Raw genomic sequence first — 16,230 nt, forward strand, 5'->3', positions numbered from 1 at the left:
AAACAGTCGAATTTTGTTATATTGGCATTCAGAAATGACCAGTTACGTTGTGTAATCTTGTTTCCTGAGACGTGCTAAAGGTCGTCCTGTGGCTATCCGCTAACATCTTGAAGACATAAAGTCACATAAATCTCGTTCACAGATCTGTACACGCTGCTGTTGGAAGACGTTCTGGTATTGCTCCAGAGACAGGATGACAAATTGATCCTTAGATGCCACAGCAAAATCCTGACCACCACCTCCGACAGCAAACATATCTTCAGTCCCGTCATCAAGTTAAACACCGTTCTGGTTCGCCAAGTAGCAACAGGTCAGTCAATGTTTTGGAAGTGTCTAATGACCAATCACCTTCTATTTACATTCATACATTTACATTGACGTCGCGATGAATATGTAATATAACATTTTACTTTACACCAGCGGATTAGAGCCCAGATTCCGGTTTATTGCCCCCACATTCACTAGAGGGAGTCCATTCTCCTGGAGTTTTAGTTAGTATTTTACTTTTCACTGCGCATTACAAAGCGTGTTTATCCTTCGAGCCTGTTCACATACTACAGACCGTCTTTTGCAGCGTCTGTTGCCTGGACTGCCTATGATATGCATGCTACAGACTGCAGGGAAACGGCGGGGAATTTCTTCTACTGAAAGTATAGTGAAGATCCATCAAAACCGTATGCCTTTATTTTCTATATAGCACGAATTCCAGTGTACTACAATATAAGTCCATATTGGATTTGCAAGAATTATGGTAAATTCAGTTGGGTATTAAAAAAGAATAAATAACCTAAATATTGTAACAAAAGAAAAATGTATGTGCATATATTTTACAGTTGGAGAATATGGATGTGATGGAGGGCGGCCTCCCGCTCAGGCTCCCTCTCTACTAGGTAGAATGGGGAGCTGCTGCAAAGATCGGCTCTTGATCTGTAAGAGTCCGTGTGGCCATGTACTGTATTACATGATAGCCCTTCATGTAATTGCGTCCACCTACAATTTACCAATGGAATATCAGCTCATTGCTGGGGAGGGGATTCAGTTGCTGGACGCACAGTATATTTTTCGATTTTTTTGGGATTGAGTATGAAGAAGACAAATGTGCTTATGTACCCAGCTAATTCTAGATAGGACATATTGAATAAACAGTCAAGTTGGTAATGTAATTTTATAGATTTAATTTGAATGTGTTCTTCATGCTTTTAACAGAGGAGTGTTTCCAAATAATAATGTTATGGCATAGCACTAGGATATGGTATAACATTATGAACAGTGAGGGCTGACCTCCGGGACCCCTGCCGGTCACTAGATCAAAGGGCCCAGGGTCTGTTCAACTTTCCTGCCCAGCTGCCGGTCGGGAGCGCCACTGTGCAGGGAAAATCTATTAAGGAGCAGCAACACTCAACCAGTGCTTCTCCTCTTCCATTCTGAGAATCAGTGGGGCTCCCACCAGTTGGACCCAACAATCGGTAAGTGATGGCTTATCTTGGGGACATGCCATCATATTATAATGCAGAGTACTGATATTTTCTCTTTGATGTAAAATGATATTCCCGTCATATTCCTCAGCATCTCTGAATCGTCTATGAATAGAACATGTACTGTGTCTTGCCCTCCTCCTAGTTCATCTCTCTTTCTCCTTCTCTTCATGGTGTTTTCTCTTCTTCTTCCACAGACAACAAGGCCCTCTTTGTTATATCTATGTCAGACAATGGAGCACAAATTTATGAACTGATTGCGAACACCGTGTCGGAGAAAAATGTGTATGTTTTACTACTGTTTAACAATGAGCTATTGACTTTTCTCAGCTATCCCATTTACTTCTGCTGTGTATAAATTTGAGTTTGCCAAATACTATTGAACTGCTTGCTGTGAGGGTAAGTAGAAAACTGAACGGAATTGAACATTTGGAAAAATAAACATCTCCGGTTGGTTTGCACTTTAAGACCTCATGCACACGACCATAACGGTTTTTACTGTCCGCAAATACGGATACTACGGATACACAGACTTCTATGGGCGAGTCCGTGCCGCAATTGCGGACAAGAATAGGACATGTTCTATATTTTGCGGATCGTTTCTAAGGCACGGACACACATACGTAAATATACGGAAAGGTGTCCGTGGCTAAAAGTAATTAAGGAGTCCGCAATTTCATTCGTAATTACGGATTTAAACTACGGTCGTGTGCATGGTGCCTAAGGCAGTGTTTCCCAGCCTCGGACCCCCAGATAACAGCAGCAGGATATGCCACTTTTATAGTAGACATGGCAAATTGACGTCAGCCTGCTCAAAGATACTTTCCAAAACAGTCAATGTATCTCAGGCCAAAAAGTGGTAGGTAAGAATGAGTGAATGCTTTGCATGTCTACACCAAGCATCTTTGAGGTAGAAATGGGCTAGGGGTTCCCCCGGGAATGGACCGATTGTTCAAGGGTTCCCCCATGATAAGTTGGGAGTCGCTGATCTTAAGGGTATGTTCACACTACCATTGTGTTTACTTTTTGGCCACTATTTTTTGTTTTGTTCGTTTTTTATTTTATTTATTATATTGCCATTCACAAAATGCGACTGAAAACAGTATCGTTATTGTGTGAGTGTTTTTGATAGCCAGTATGCCTTTTCTAATTTTTTGAATCTAGTAATAGTGCAGTTATCACTGCTTATGAACATATCGTAAGCCTAAGTTTTTGAGTCCCACATTCTAAAGGAAACTTTTACAACATTTTGTGCAAATTTAAATTGAGCAATGTAATGTTTTTGTTTTTTTTAATACTTTCCTTTAATAATTTAGAGTTACAGGATTTGTTTTTTTCTATTCACATCCAAAGCTCAAGCCAAAACTCTGGTTTCCTGTGTTCTTAAGGCAGTGCATTGTGGGACAACAGTTTGCATTGCCTCACATTAATAGTAATAGTAATTTGAAGGGAAGGACCTCCAAAGTAGTATTCTCAGGAATACTGCCTGTGCCATGCGCATCACAGGAAAGACAGCGGGAGCTCAGGGATTTAAATGCATGGCTGAAGTCTTGGTGTAGAGGAGAAGGATTTGGGTTCCTAGAGCACTGGGCTGACTTTTCATTGGGGTGCAAATTGTATTCTGCAGATGATTTGCACCTAAATGGAAGGGGGTCCGCTGTGCTGGGGGAGAGAATTCTAGCTGGGGTGGCGGGGTATTTAAACTAGGGCTGAGGAGGGAGGTCAATGTAGAAAAAAAAGGGGTAGCCAGGTTAGAGAGGGGTCAGACTATATTGGTGGGGGAGAAACAGAATGTGGGGAGAGGACTAGACAACAAGATAAGGAGATCCTTTCGTTACAAAACATCAGTGTAAATAAAAAGGCCCGATTAATGTCAAATCACATTTCTGATAATAAAAGTGAAAAACTGACAGGCAAGTTAAAGTGTATGTTCACAAATGCCAGAAGTCTAGCAAGCAAAATGGGGGAGCTGGAGGCCTTGATAGTGGAAGAAACTATAGATATAGTTGGTGTTGCTGAAACATGGCTGGACTCTTCACATGACTGGGCTGTAAATCTACAGGGTTTTACACTTTTTCGGAAAGACAGGGCAAATAGGAAAGGTGGTGGTGTATGTCTGTATGTGAGAAGTGATATGAAGGCGAGTGTGAAAGAGACAATAGTGGGTGAAGACTGTGAGGAGGTTGAAACCTTGTGGGTGGAACTAGAAAGGGAGGTAAACACTGAAAAAATTACTTTTGGTGTAATCTATAGACCCCCCAATATAACTGAGGAGATGGATGTTCAGCTATATAAACAGATGGAGCGGGCTGCACAGGCGGGTACTGTAGTGATAATGGGAGATTTTAATTTCCGGGATATTAATTGGTGTCATGGTTCGGCTTCAACTGCAAAGGGGAGTCATTTCCTCAACCTGTTGCAGGAAATTTTTATGGGCCAGTTTGTGGAAGACCCGACTAGAGGTGAAGCTCTGTTGGATCTGGTCATTTCTAATAATGCAGATCTTGTTGGGAATGTCAATGTTCGTGAAAACCTCGGTAACAGTGATCATAATATAGTTACATTTTACCTATACTGTAAAAAACAAACGCAGGCTGGGAGGGCAAAAACATTTAATTTTAAGAGCCAATTTCCCCAGTATGAGGGCTGCAATTCAGGATATAGACTGGGAAGAACTAATGTCAAATAATGGAACAAATGATAAATGGGAGATTTTCAAATCTACTTTGAGTTATTATAGTGCAAAATGTATTCCTATAGGTAACAAGTATAAACGACTCAAATTAAACCCCACATGGCTTACACCTTCTGTGAAAGGGGCAATACACGACAAAAAAAGGGCATTTAAAAAATACAAATCTGAGGGTACAGCTGCAGCCTTTGTAAAATATAAAGAGCTTAATAAAATCTGTAAAAATGTAATAAAATTAGCAAAAATACAAAATGAAAGGCAGGTGGCCAAGGATAGTAAAACAAATCCCAAAAAATTATTCAAGTATATAAATGCTAAAAAGCCAAGGTCTGAACATGTAGGACCCCTAGATAATGGTAATGGGGAGTTGATCACAGGGGATCAAGAGAAGGCAGAGTTACTAAATGGGTTCTTTAGCTCTGTATATACAACTGAAGAAAGAGCAGCTGATGTAGCCGGTGCCAGTGCTGTTAATATATCAGTTGATATACTGAATTGGATGAATGTAGAGATGGTCCAAGCTAAATTAAATAAAATAAATGTGCACAAGGCTCCGGGACCAGATGGGTTACACCCTAGAATTCTTAAAGAGCTTAGTTCAGTTATTTCTGTCCCCCTTTTCATAATATTCAGAGAATCTCTAGTGACTGGTATAGTGCCAAGGGACTGGCGCAGCGCAAATGTGGTGCCTATTTTCAAAAAGGGCTCTATGTCTTCCCCGGGTAATTATAGACCAGTAAGCTTAACATCCATCGTGGGGAAAATGTTTGAGGGGCTATTGAGGGACTATATACAGGATTATGTGACAATAAATAGCATTATAAGTGATAGCCAGCACGGTTTTACTAAGGACAGAAGTTGTCAAACTAACCTGATCTGTTTTTATGAAGAGGTGAGCAGAAGTCTAGACAGAGGGGCCGCTGTGGATATAGTGTTTTTGGCTTTGCAAAGGCATTTGACACTGTCCCCCATAGACGCCTAATGGGTAAATTAAGGACTATAGGTTTAGAAAATATAGTTTGTAATTGGATTGAGAATTGGCTCAAGGACCGTATCCAGAGAGTTGTGGTCAATGATTCCTTCTCTGAATGGTCACCTGTTATAAGTGGTGTAACCCAGGGTTCAGTGCTGGGACCACTATTATTCAACTTATTTATTAATGATATAGAGGATGGGATTAATGGCACTATTTCTATTTTTTGCAGATGACACCAAGCTATGTAATATAGTTCAGTCTATGGAAGATGTTTGTGAATTGCAGGCAGATTTAAACAAACTAAGTGTTTGGGCGTCCACTTGGCAGATGAAGTTTAATGTAGATAAATGTAAAGTTATGCATCTGGGTACCAACAACCTGCATGCATCATATGTCCTAGGGGGAGCTACACTGGGGGAGTCACTTGTTGAGAAGGATCTGGGTGTACTTGTAAATCATAAACTCAATAACAGCATGCAGTGTCAATCAGCTGCTTCAAAGGCCAGCAGGATATTGTCGTGTATTAAAAGAGGCATGGACTCACGGAACAGGGATGTAATATTACCACTTTACAAAGCATTAGTGAGGCCTCATCTAGAATATGCAGTTCAGTTCTGGGCTCCAGTTCATAGAAAGGATGCCCTGGAGTTGGAAAAAATACAAAGAAGAGCAACGAAGCTAATTAGGGGCATGGAGAATTTAAGTTATGAGGAAAGACTGAAAGAATTAAACCTATTTAGCCTTGAAAAAAGACGACTAAGGGGGGACATGATTAACTTATATAAATATATTAATGGCACATACAAAAAATATGGTGAAATCCTGTTCCATGTAAAACCCCCTCAAAAAACAAGGGGGCACTCCCTCCGTCTGGAGAAAAAAAGGTTCAAGCTGCAGAGGCGACAAGGCTTCTTTACCGTGAGAACTGTGAATCTATGGAATAGCCTACCGCAGGAGCTGGTCACAGCAGGGACAGGAGATGGCTTTAAAAAAGGGTTAGATAATTTCCTAGAACAAAAAAATATTAGCTCCTATGTGTAGAAATTTTTCCTTCCCTTTTCCCTTCCCTTGGTTGAACTTGATGGACATGTGTCTTTTTTCAGCCGTACTAACTATGTAACTATGTAACCCTATCATGTTTCTCACAATCATAATGGAGAGCATTAGGTTAATGTGTGAAGTACATGATGGGGTTAATTACTTTTAATGTGAGGCACATGGAGGCTCAAAATTCATAGCACCTCGTGCCTCACATTAATAAGTGAACAAGATACCACTACCTCCTTACGTTTTCACATTAATAAGTGAAAGAAATCAATTTTTATTTTATTTTACAGCGTACACATCATAAATGACTTTAAATTTGTTGTTCAGGTTATTACGGTTGCGACTATGCGAATATGTATATTTTATGTACTGGCATTTTTATATTAATGTTTATTGTAAAAATGTGTGCATGTTTTCTTTCTTTTTTGTAACACACTTTTTTATTTTTACTTTTTTCTTTTTAAACTTTTATGTGCTGCCATAGATCTATATGCCAGTACATTCGCTTGTGTACGGATAGTACACAGGCAGTTGTTAGGCAATGGACCCTGGGCTGTTGGCCCATATATGGTATGTCTCTCGATCGCGTCACAGGAATTCCCTGTGCCGCGATCCAAGGGGCACCCCCCCTTCCCATTTTCCCCTTGAATGCTGCGGTCAGCTTTGATCACTGCATTCAAGGGAATAGCGGCAGAGATCACTTCTAGGACCTGCACCTATATCTAGAAGGCAGCCCCCTAAACCCCGTTCTGCGTTGCGGCTGAAGCAGGTGAATTCCGACCATAAAGAAAAACAGCGTAGCTCGCTTAAGCTACGCTGTTTCTGTGAGTCGTGAGTCCCATAGAACTGAATAGTAGTTTCAGAAACCGTGTAGCTCGCATTCTACGCTGCTTCCGTAACTGCCATTCACTACTATGGGACTTAAGGAAACCGCGTAGCTCAGCGAGTTATACTGTATTCTTCACTCCCGACCATAAAGTTAGGAAGTGGCCGGGAGTCAGCAAGAGCAGAAGAAGCTAGAACGGGGTTTCATGTCAAATAGCCTGTTAATAACCTAAAGAATTAACTTAAGGTCATTTAGATACCTAATATGTGTAGGTTTTTTGTTTTTATGTAATATAGAGGCAATAAATGTATTTTATGCAAAATAATTATTTTTTGGGGATATTTTTTTTTTTTTTTAAATCCTATTAAGGGGTAACTTTTTATTTATTACTTACAATGTATTAGCATACTTGCATGCTAATACATGATCTTCTTTGGCACTGTGACACAGGCTTCTGTTAGGGCAGCACATAGTGTGCCCTAAGAGCAGGCAAACTGAACAGACAGCCCTGGGGTCCTTTGTAGGACTGCCTGATTGTCGGTGACGCAATCTAAGCGGGGAGTCCCCTTTGATCATGCCACAGACATGGACCGCGATGATCCAAGGGTTAAACATCTGGGGTCGGAATGTTTTCTGACCCCTATTTTATTCAGCAGGCTGCTCTAATTTCAGGAGCTGTAAATTACAGCTCTTTCGTAGAGGATGAGCGCACAGGAGCGCTCATCAGCCTCATCTACAGCGACGCCAAAAGACGTCTCTGTAGGAACAAAAATAACGAATATATACAGGCTTCTATACTGTTAAAGACTCGAAAGCCACAAAGAATTGTTATCGCTTTCACATTTTCTGTGTTGGGGTGGAACACACAGTCATCTGTTATAGAAACAGTATTGCTTGGCTAAATTAAGACGACCGGTACCTATATTAGGTGCAGTTAGCGTATCACCAGTCCTCAAAGTATTCAACTATTTGCACTACCTTACAACTGGGTGGGTGTATTTGGAGCTTTAAAAACTGCTCAAATAAATTAATAAGTATCAAGGAATTGAGATTAGAAAATGTCTCCTATTTTCAGAGACCGTGCCACTCTTGTACAATGGTTGTGCCTGGTATTTCAGCCCTTTTTATTGGACTTCGAAATAGACAGGCTGTGGAAGTGTTGCTATTTCATGAAAATAAGAGACCTCATCCAACCACTTTAATGCTTCGGCACATCTATTATTATTATGGTCTGAATGATCTGCTTATGAGCTGATGATGCCTGAAGAATAACAGGTTTTTTTTCCCCTCTACAACTCCATTAAAGTTTCTTTAATCCAGCATTAATTAAACCTGATAGGTGCTGGATTATTAAATATTCTGGATTAGTGGAGTTTAAGGGAGGCTTTAAAAGCTCATCTAACGCCTCATGCACACGTGCGCCGGCCGAGTCCCATCGGTGATCCAAGGAAAGATAGAACATGTCCTATCTTTCTTCGGATCGGAGACTCTGATCATTTTTCACGGACCCGATTCACCCGCTAGAGTGAATGGGTTTGTGAAGACTATCGGGTGCCACTTGGATGCCGTCAAAAACCGCCCGAGTGGCTCAACGGTCGTGTGCATGAGGCGTAAGGGTCCAGTTACACGCGATTTTGTTGTAGAAATTTCTGCAACTGAAAATCAGTTCCCTTCATCTCTATGGGGTTGTATCTGCGGCAGTTGGATGCATTTCTACAAGTTCCTTTAAGATGAATGAAACTGAATTTCAGACGAGGGAAATTTCTGCAGCAAAATCTGCTGCATGTGACATCAAAAGCCGACCTAAAACTCTCAATCGAAAGGAATCCCACAATAGCTGGTCTCTGCACGGGTCCTCTCCTTGTGAAATTCCAGTATATCTTGCAATCCTTTTCTGGCCGAAAAAAAAGATGTCCGATTAATGGAAATTGACCTGAAAGTATTTTGATCTATGCGGTATATTTCTACTCTGAATGCCGTGCTACAGTGTTGTTTCTTTCTTCTTTAGTTGGCATGACTTAATAACCAGAATAGCTGCTGCATCGAAAGTGGAGGATCCCAGACCAGCAATCCCCATACAGGTCACACCAGGGATTACAAATGAGTAAGTTAAATGCCAAGGGAGCTGACGTTGGGCAGCAGCGTTGATATACAGGTATCTGGATAGTTCATACATAGCAGATTTTTTACATAATATCACAATTTTTCACAAGGGTGGGAGGAAATCAAATAAAACGTATGCAAATTCCCCGCTATTTGCCTGTAAACTTGTAAGATGAGCTGCTGCTTACAATAGTCTGTGAGTGGACTCCAAGCTTTTGGAGGAGCCACCAGTAACACTTAGGCTGGATTCACACGAGCGTGTTCGGTCCGTGATTTACAATCCGTACGTCGGCCGCATTTCCCGGAAACGAACACAGTGCAGGGAGCCGGGCTCCTAGGATCATAGTTATGTACGATGCTAGGAGTCCCTGCCTCGCTGCGGAAAACTGTCCTGTACTGTAATCATGTTTTCAGTACGGGACGGTAGTTAGGCGGAAAATGCGTCATGGATAGCTATGAGGCTAGGAGCCCGGCTCCCTGCACTTTGTGCAGTCCGGGAAATGCGGCCGACATACGGACCATATATTAGACCGAACACGCTCGTGTGAATCCGGCCTGAATGCAGGAATATGTGTGCTAGTAACCTAGAAATGGATGATGAATGTAAACCAGATATAAACTTGTTCACGGTGTACAGTCTTGTGGAAATCTTGTAGGGAAAACAGATGTTAATTTCTTTCTGATCTCTTCCATTTTCAGCTGGCAGACTGAAGGGGTGGAGCTTAGCCATGGGGAGGGGTTTGACATTATTTGCCTCTCACTGCAGGCGGAGCAGTGGGGGAATGATCCTTCTGTAGCCGGTTGTTTTAGGATCAGTTCAAACTACGTTTTGGGTTTTTTATGCGGAATCCGTGCCAAAAAACGTCCCAAATCGCTGCCATTGATTTCAATGGGAGGCAGAAAGAACCCGCAGCGCACGTTTTGTTGGTTATTTGCGGCATCTTCTGCCCTCCGTTTTTACATTAGTTTCAACAGCTTTGGACAAAAAAACGCAAAGCAATGCTGGCAGTTACAAATCTGCCGCAAAATTCCTAAAGGAATTTCAAAGCAGATTTTTTTTTCTGCTTGAAAAAAAATAAAACGAGTGAACTAGGCCTGATAGTCTGTCAGCGCATTGTGTGGAGGAGGAAAGGGTTAATGGCTGATTATATAAGAATTTTTTGATTTCATGTATTTTTCTGTTTTGATTGCAATGTGAGAACAGAATAGGGTCAAAGGAAATCAGGTTATTAAAGGGAACCTGCCAGCAGTTTAGAGGTTTTCTGACAGAGCGATATAGGGGAGAGCATTTTAAACGTACCTATTTAACATCATTAAAATGTATTTTTAATTCCCCCGACACGCCAATTGCATGTGCCACTAAGGCGGGACTTTATGTGCAATGGCTCCTGCACTGCAAGCCCCGCCCCTCTCCTGATTTTTTTCCGCTAGAGCGTGATTTAGCTTAGAGAGTGGCACTTGCAAATTAAACATCAGTTTCTCGGTTATGCGGCTTGCATGACGGAGAAAAAAGGAAAATGTAAAATACCCTTCCCCTATATCCCGCTGACAGCGTTTTTGAGGCCTCAAAACTGCTGACAGGTTCCCTTTAAGATAGTAATTGCTGGGATATTATTTTTTTTAAATATCTTCTATATCTAGTGTTCTTTTAGAAGCAGAGACTGAGACGTATGGTATAACATTTATTTATTTTACACAATCACAGAGAGGAACATGAAGATGGCGAGAAACGGAAAGTTAAACCTGAGGATAAAGGAGGAGAATCTCTTACTGGGCCCAGCTCAGGTGAGTGAAATGAGCAGCACGTAATGTCATTGTGGTCGGTAAGTGAAGGTATATTATACATGTGAGTTTACTCTGATGATCTACTCTTAACCCATTAACAACATAGAAATGTAACCATGCAATACTTCTAAATAATTGATTAACCCCCAAATCTTATGGTCATACACACGCCCTGCTCCACTCAGGTAGGAAATATCCAACTTTGATTCATTTTGTGAGGCAGCCGGAATATGTATTAGATTTGCCCGTTTATCCACCCTGAAATATATCATGTCTATGCCAGCTTTAGTCTGCTTGCTTTTGTTTGGTACAAGTTCACTTTTTTTCATTAGCCTTGGCATCAACTTTTGACTTTGCAAATCAGACTTCCTGCCATATGGCTTATTTTATGTTACGACCAGTTATGGCTATGTATATTACCAGACATGACTTCATATAGTACTTGATACCTATATATTATATAGGTCTTTCATTCTTTCCGGTAACAGATGTGCCTTTGTATATTATGGCAGTAAGAGATGAGTCTGCACATTATTATAGGGCTTTGCATTGTATACTTGGCTTCAGATATACGTTGACATATGGCAGCTGAGTCGATCCGCTAACTCCAAAGTCATTATATTTGTCAATGGTCTTCATATAAAGCAAGAACGAGCATAAGCAATGTTCTAATTCACTGCACACATACAAGCATTATAGAGCAATCATTTGCAGTAATGCTGGTTATTTTTAATGCATTGGATGATATAGGAATTATTTTCTGACCCGTCTGATAATCCAATCAATGAACCATTAACTGTCTCCACATGCACCTGGTTACCCATGCTGTTAAAACATCTTTCACTGTCTGGATAAAATAGAAAATTTTCTCTGTATTAGAGTTTAGGAAAAGTTGCAGAAAAGTCCACAGCATTCACAGGGAATTCCAGCCGAAAGTCTGCACCAAATTGTGCTTAATTGGGTGCAGATTTCCAACCAGAATGGCCACTGTGGAATGCAAAGGCGGAAAAATAAGTCCATACTCTCCTCCCATGGCATTGCTGTAGCGACATGACCCTGCTCCTCACGTCTGGTCTCCGTGTAGCCGACCACCTGTGATGACACTGCACGGAGAACAGCCAGGGGGACTAAGAGGCGTTGATATGGTGACGCCAGTGGAGGCGAGTATGGGATTTTTTTTTTCTACGATAAGTAAGAATTAGGTCTTTTTTTTTTTTTTCCTACATGCGATTTCTACTTGCGATTCACAGCTTTTTCGCAACAAAAATTGCAATGATTTTGCAGCATTTAATTGACCTGTTGCACAAACAAATCTTCCACCGCAGGTTAATTTATATATTAGTTTACGTGTGAACATAGCCTAAAGTGGTTGACTCAGTTAGACCTAACCATTTTTATGCTGAAGCCAGTCTGGCATCAGAAGCTCACTCGCCATATATTTCCGCTGCAGCTGCCACTTCAGGGGTAGGGTAGTATTACATTCTGGCCATTTAAATTAATGGCCTACTGTGTAATACAAGGCCCAGCCCTGGTCCACCAGATTTATTGCTTGCAGCGCTTCCCTGATCTAACTCAGAGCGGAGTCCCAAGTGGACAACCACCCACTATGACTTCCATATGCCGTAATGGAGCACGGGATGACCCCTTTAAGTGCCAGCTTAGCTTGGTCAGGAGTCCAAATATTTTTCTTTAAGTAAACTAATTTGTTAACTGAAAAGTTGCCTATATTACTTTCTAGTTCACATTTCGATTTCACACCCTTTGGGAGAGTTGTAAATATCAGGACACACTTGGTGCCAGTTTCAGTGAAGTGATCACTATGACAGTCCACCATAGAAAATACTAGATTTTCCAAAGCAAAATACTGTTATGTTGGCGCCTTTTTCTACTTCCCCACTTACAACTGTATAGACAGGAGGAGATATTTGTCTTAAGAAATGGCAACTTGGGAAAAACGTTTTTTTGTTTATTTTTGGTAGTAGTTGAGGTCGTCGTGTTGGCATTTCTCCTTCTAAGGCTGGGCACATTCCAGGAGCGAGGTTTCAATGCACCTAGAAATTTGCTACTGACTCCTTCCTTTCTGCGCCTTTACCTGTTGACTCGATCAGAGTTTATTGCTGGGCTACTATCAAAATCGCATTGACTGAAGTGGTCATGATGTTTTTTTTTAAAGTCTACTGTATCTTGTCCCCCCCCCCCCCCCCCCCTGGCACTGTTTTTTTTTTTTTTCTTAAATCTGTTTACTGGCGCAATTCAACTACTTGACCTCCAGCCATTGCAGCCCAGTACAAGACCACAGTGACAGGCAGGTTGTCCTATTCAAAGGCTTTAGTTATGCCCAATATGAGCGAACACTTATGGGTTTGTACTACCCTTTTTCAGTTTGTGGGTTCCCAATAGTAAATCTAAGACACTACGTTCTCTGGACTTCATCGTTCTGTCTTATGTGATTGAAAACGAACGGTGCTGAAACACTTACATTCATTAATTTGGCCCTAAAACATTGCTTTTATTTTACAGGGTTTATAAATAGTCATGTGAATCGTGTTATTTCCTTTGTATTAAGTTTTCTTTCAGACAGAACGTAGATAAAGCCGTGATAAGATTTATTTTGCTTACAGACAAGGACTCGGGCACTGAAGGCTCAGCACTATCCCATAGTGGAGTGGACAGCATCGTACAACCAGCGCAGAGCAATCTGCTGCCGCCATCTACCAGTCCTAGCCGTATGTCCTATTACACGGCTGCAGAGCACACATGGGCACAGGATGCACTCAGAAACTGTAAGTAGGATTAAAATGGCAATAATGGAGAGTTATAAAACCTGTTGCAAAATAAAAGTGGCGCAATTACCCATAACAATATAATTCCAGCTCTCATTTTTCAGATGCTCCTTTTTTATTTTATTTAATAAATTGGTTGCTATAGGCAACTTCTCCACTTTTCCTTTGCACGAGATTTGATAAAGATCATGCATTTTTTTTCTCCAACAATCTACTATCATGTCGAGGGTCAATGTATAAATGGTTGGAGCTCCGCAAGTTCTTCATGGCAGTTCCCGACACAGCACATCCATACAGTAGTGTCTGTGCCTGGTACTGCATCTCAGCCCATTCAAGTGAAGGAGCTGAGCTACAGTGGGCACCACCGCCCTGTAGTTTTACTGATCAGTGGAGGACCAAAGGATAGTCCTCAATGTAAAAAAAACACTCCACAGGACCTCCACTGACTGCTGTCACTCCTGTGTTTCCATATCCCCCATGCTTGATCACCGCTCCATACGATTTCTACTCCCCACCTTTTAGCACCGGAAAGATTTCCAACGACCGAGTCCCCACCGATCTAACGTTTATTACCTATCCTTTGGGAAACCCCCTTTTAGCTTTTGCAATAACCACATGTCCGGCATAACATAGATAATTCCAGTTCTATTACATCTACTGCCAAAAGTGAATTTATTTGACATTTAATTTGAATGGAAAATCCTCTCTGATAGATACAAATGCACTATTGAACTTCATGCGCTTAAAATCTGTTACTCTGGTTTTTAATGTCCTCATTAAAATATAACATTTATTTCCTGTAGTGGAACTACTCAGAGAATTATTAATGCAGCAGGTCAAGCTCCTTCAGAAAGAGGAAGCTGAAAACTTCCAGCGTTTCTGCAGTCGGAGTGGCCAGCAGGCGCCGGAGAGTGATGGACAGTCAAGGCCTTTGGAACAAAACCACCAGAGGAAAAGAATCGGAAAGTCTTGTGCAAATAAACAATCTCCTTTACAGCAAAAGACTGAAAAGCGATTCTCAGAACGTGGTCAAGTGGGCTCCGAAGAGGCTCCCGAAGACAGTGCAGAGCAGTTTTTTGATGCTCATGAACCTCAAAGCCATGAACAGTCAAAGAATTACACAAAAAATTCAGAAGAAATTCAGTATCGGTTATCAGGTCAGTATCTGCTGTACGCACTTCTTTTTTTTTTTTGTAGCAGTGGTTGCTTTTATTTTAATACAGTTTCCTTTATTTCAGGGAGATTTCTGATACTGGAGGGCTATGGGAACATGCAGGAAAGTTCCACAGATGAAGACTTTGTTTACTCGGAAACCTCTTCTCAATGCACATATTCAGATCCACAAGCAACTTCCTCATGTGCAGCAGACAGGCTGAACCCCCCTGTCACTGGGCACCTTGAGCCCACGCCACCTTCAGAGATGTTCAAACAGATGTTGCATTATATTGAAAAGATTGAAACGGACTTACAACAGCTCAAGGTGAGCAAATGTGTTTAAATGGCTTTTCCTGCCATAGTAATTGATGGCATTTTTCTAGGATATGCCATCACTCACTTGCTGGGTCATCTTCTCTTTTGTTTTTCTGCACAGCAACACTCCTGGTAGGGAACTGGTACACTGCACCATGCACTTCACCTGAGTCCATTCATTCTCGGGATTGGCAGGTCCTATAGATCGGATCTTCACAATAATGTCATGGATCCCTGTGATTATGATGTTACGGATCCCCGCGATCGTGATGTTACGGATCCCTGCGATCATGATGTTACGGATCCCCGCGATCATGATGTTACGGATCCCCGCCATTGTAATGTTAGGGATCCCCGCCATCGTAATGTTAGGGATCCCCGCCACCGTAATGTTAGGGATCCCCGCCATCGTAATGTTAGGGATCCCCGCCATCGTAATGTTAGGGATCCCCACCACCGTAATGTTAGGGATCCCCGCCACCGTAATGTTAGGGATCCCCGCCATCGTAATGTTAGGGATCCCCGCCATCGTAATGTTAGGGATCCCCTCCATCGTAATGTTAGGGATCCCCTCCATCGTAATGTTAGGGATCCCCGCCATCGTAATGTTAGGGATCCCCGCCATCGTAATGTTAGGGATCCCCGCCATCGTAATGTTAGGGATCCCCGCCATCGTAATGTTAGGGATCCCCGCCATCGTAGTGTTACGCATCCCCGCCATCGTATTGTTACGCATCCCCGCCATCGTAGTGTTACGCATCCCCGCCATCGTAGTGTTACGCATCCCCGCCATCGTAGTGTTACGCATCCCCGCCATCGTAGTGTTACGCATCCCCGCCATCGTAGTGTTACGCATCCCCGCCATCGTAGTGTTACGCATCCCCGCCATCGTGGTGTTACGGATCCCCGCCATCGTGGTGTTACGGATCCCCGCCATCGTGGTGTTACGGATCCCCGCCATCGTGGTGTTACGGATCCCCGCCATCGTAGTGTTCTGGATCCCCGCCATCGTAGTGTTCTGGATCCCCGCCATCGTAGTGTTCTGGATCCCCGCCATCGTAGTGTTCTGGATC

At 42.1% G+C, this 16,230-nt stretch overlaps 1 protein-coding gene across 9 annotated transcripts in view; it reads left to right on the forward strand.

Annotated features, from left to right (window-relative positions):
• ARHGEF12 (Rho guanine nucleotide exchange factor 12) overlaps positions 1–16,230 on the forward strand; it is a 162,495-nt gene that overhangs the window by 135,848 nt on the left and 10,417 nt on the right. For all 9 annotated transcript variants that reach the window (XM_075840099.1, XM_075840101.1, XM_075840104.1 and 6 more), the window contains 7 exons: positions 143–310; positions 1,673–1,760; positions 9,025–9,120; positions 10,825–10,904; positions 13,526–13,687; positions 14,491–14,844; positions 14,926–15,167. In XM_075840099.1, the coding sequence (XP_075696214.1) occupies positions 143–310; positions 1,673–1,760; positions 9,025–9,120; positions 10,825–10,904; positions 13,526–13,687; positions 14,491–14,844; positions 14,926–15,167 (1,190 nt within the window). The remainder of the gene's footprint in view (positions 1–142; positions 311–1,672; positions 1,761–9,024; positions 9,121–10,824; positions 10,905–13,525; positions 13,688–14,490; positions 14,845–14,925; positions 15,168–16,230) is intronic.

Source organism: Rhinoderma darwinii, chromosome 10 (assembly GCF_050947455.1).
Source record: "Rhinoderma darwinii isolate aRhiDar2 chromosome 10, aRhiDar2.hap1, whole genome shotgun sequence".
Lineage (NCBI taxonomy): Eukaryota > Metazoa > Chordata > Amphibia > Anura > Rhinodermatidae > Rhinoderma > Rhinoderma darwinii.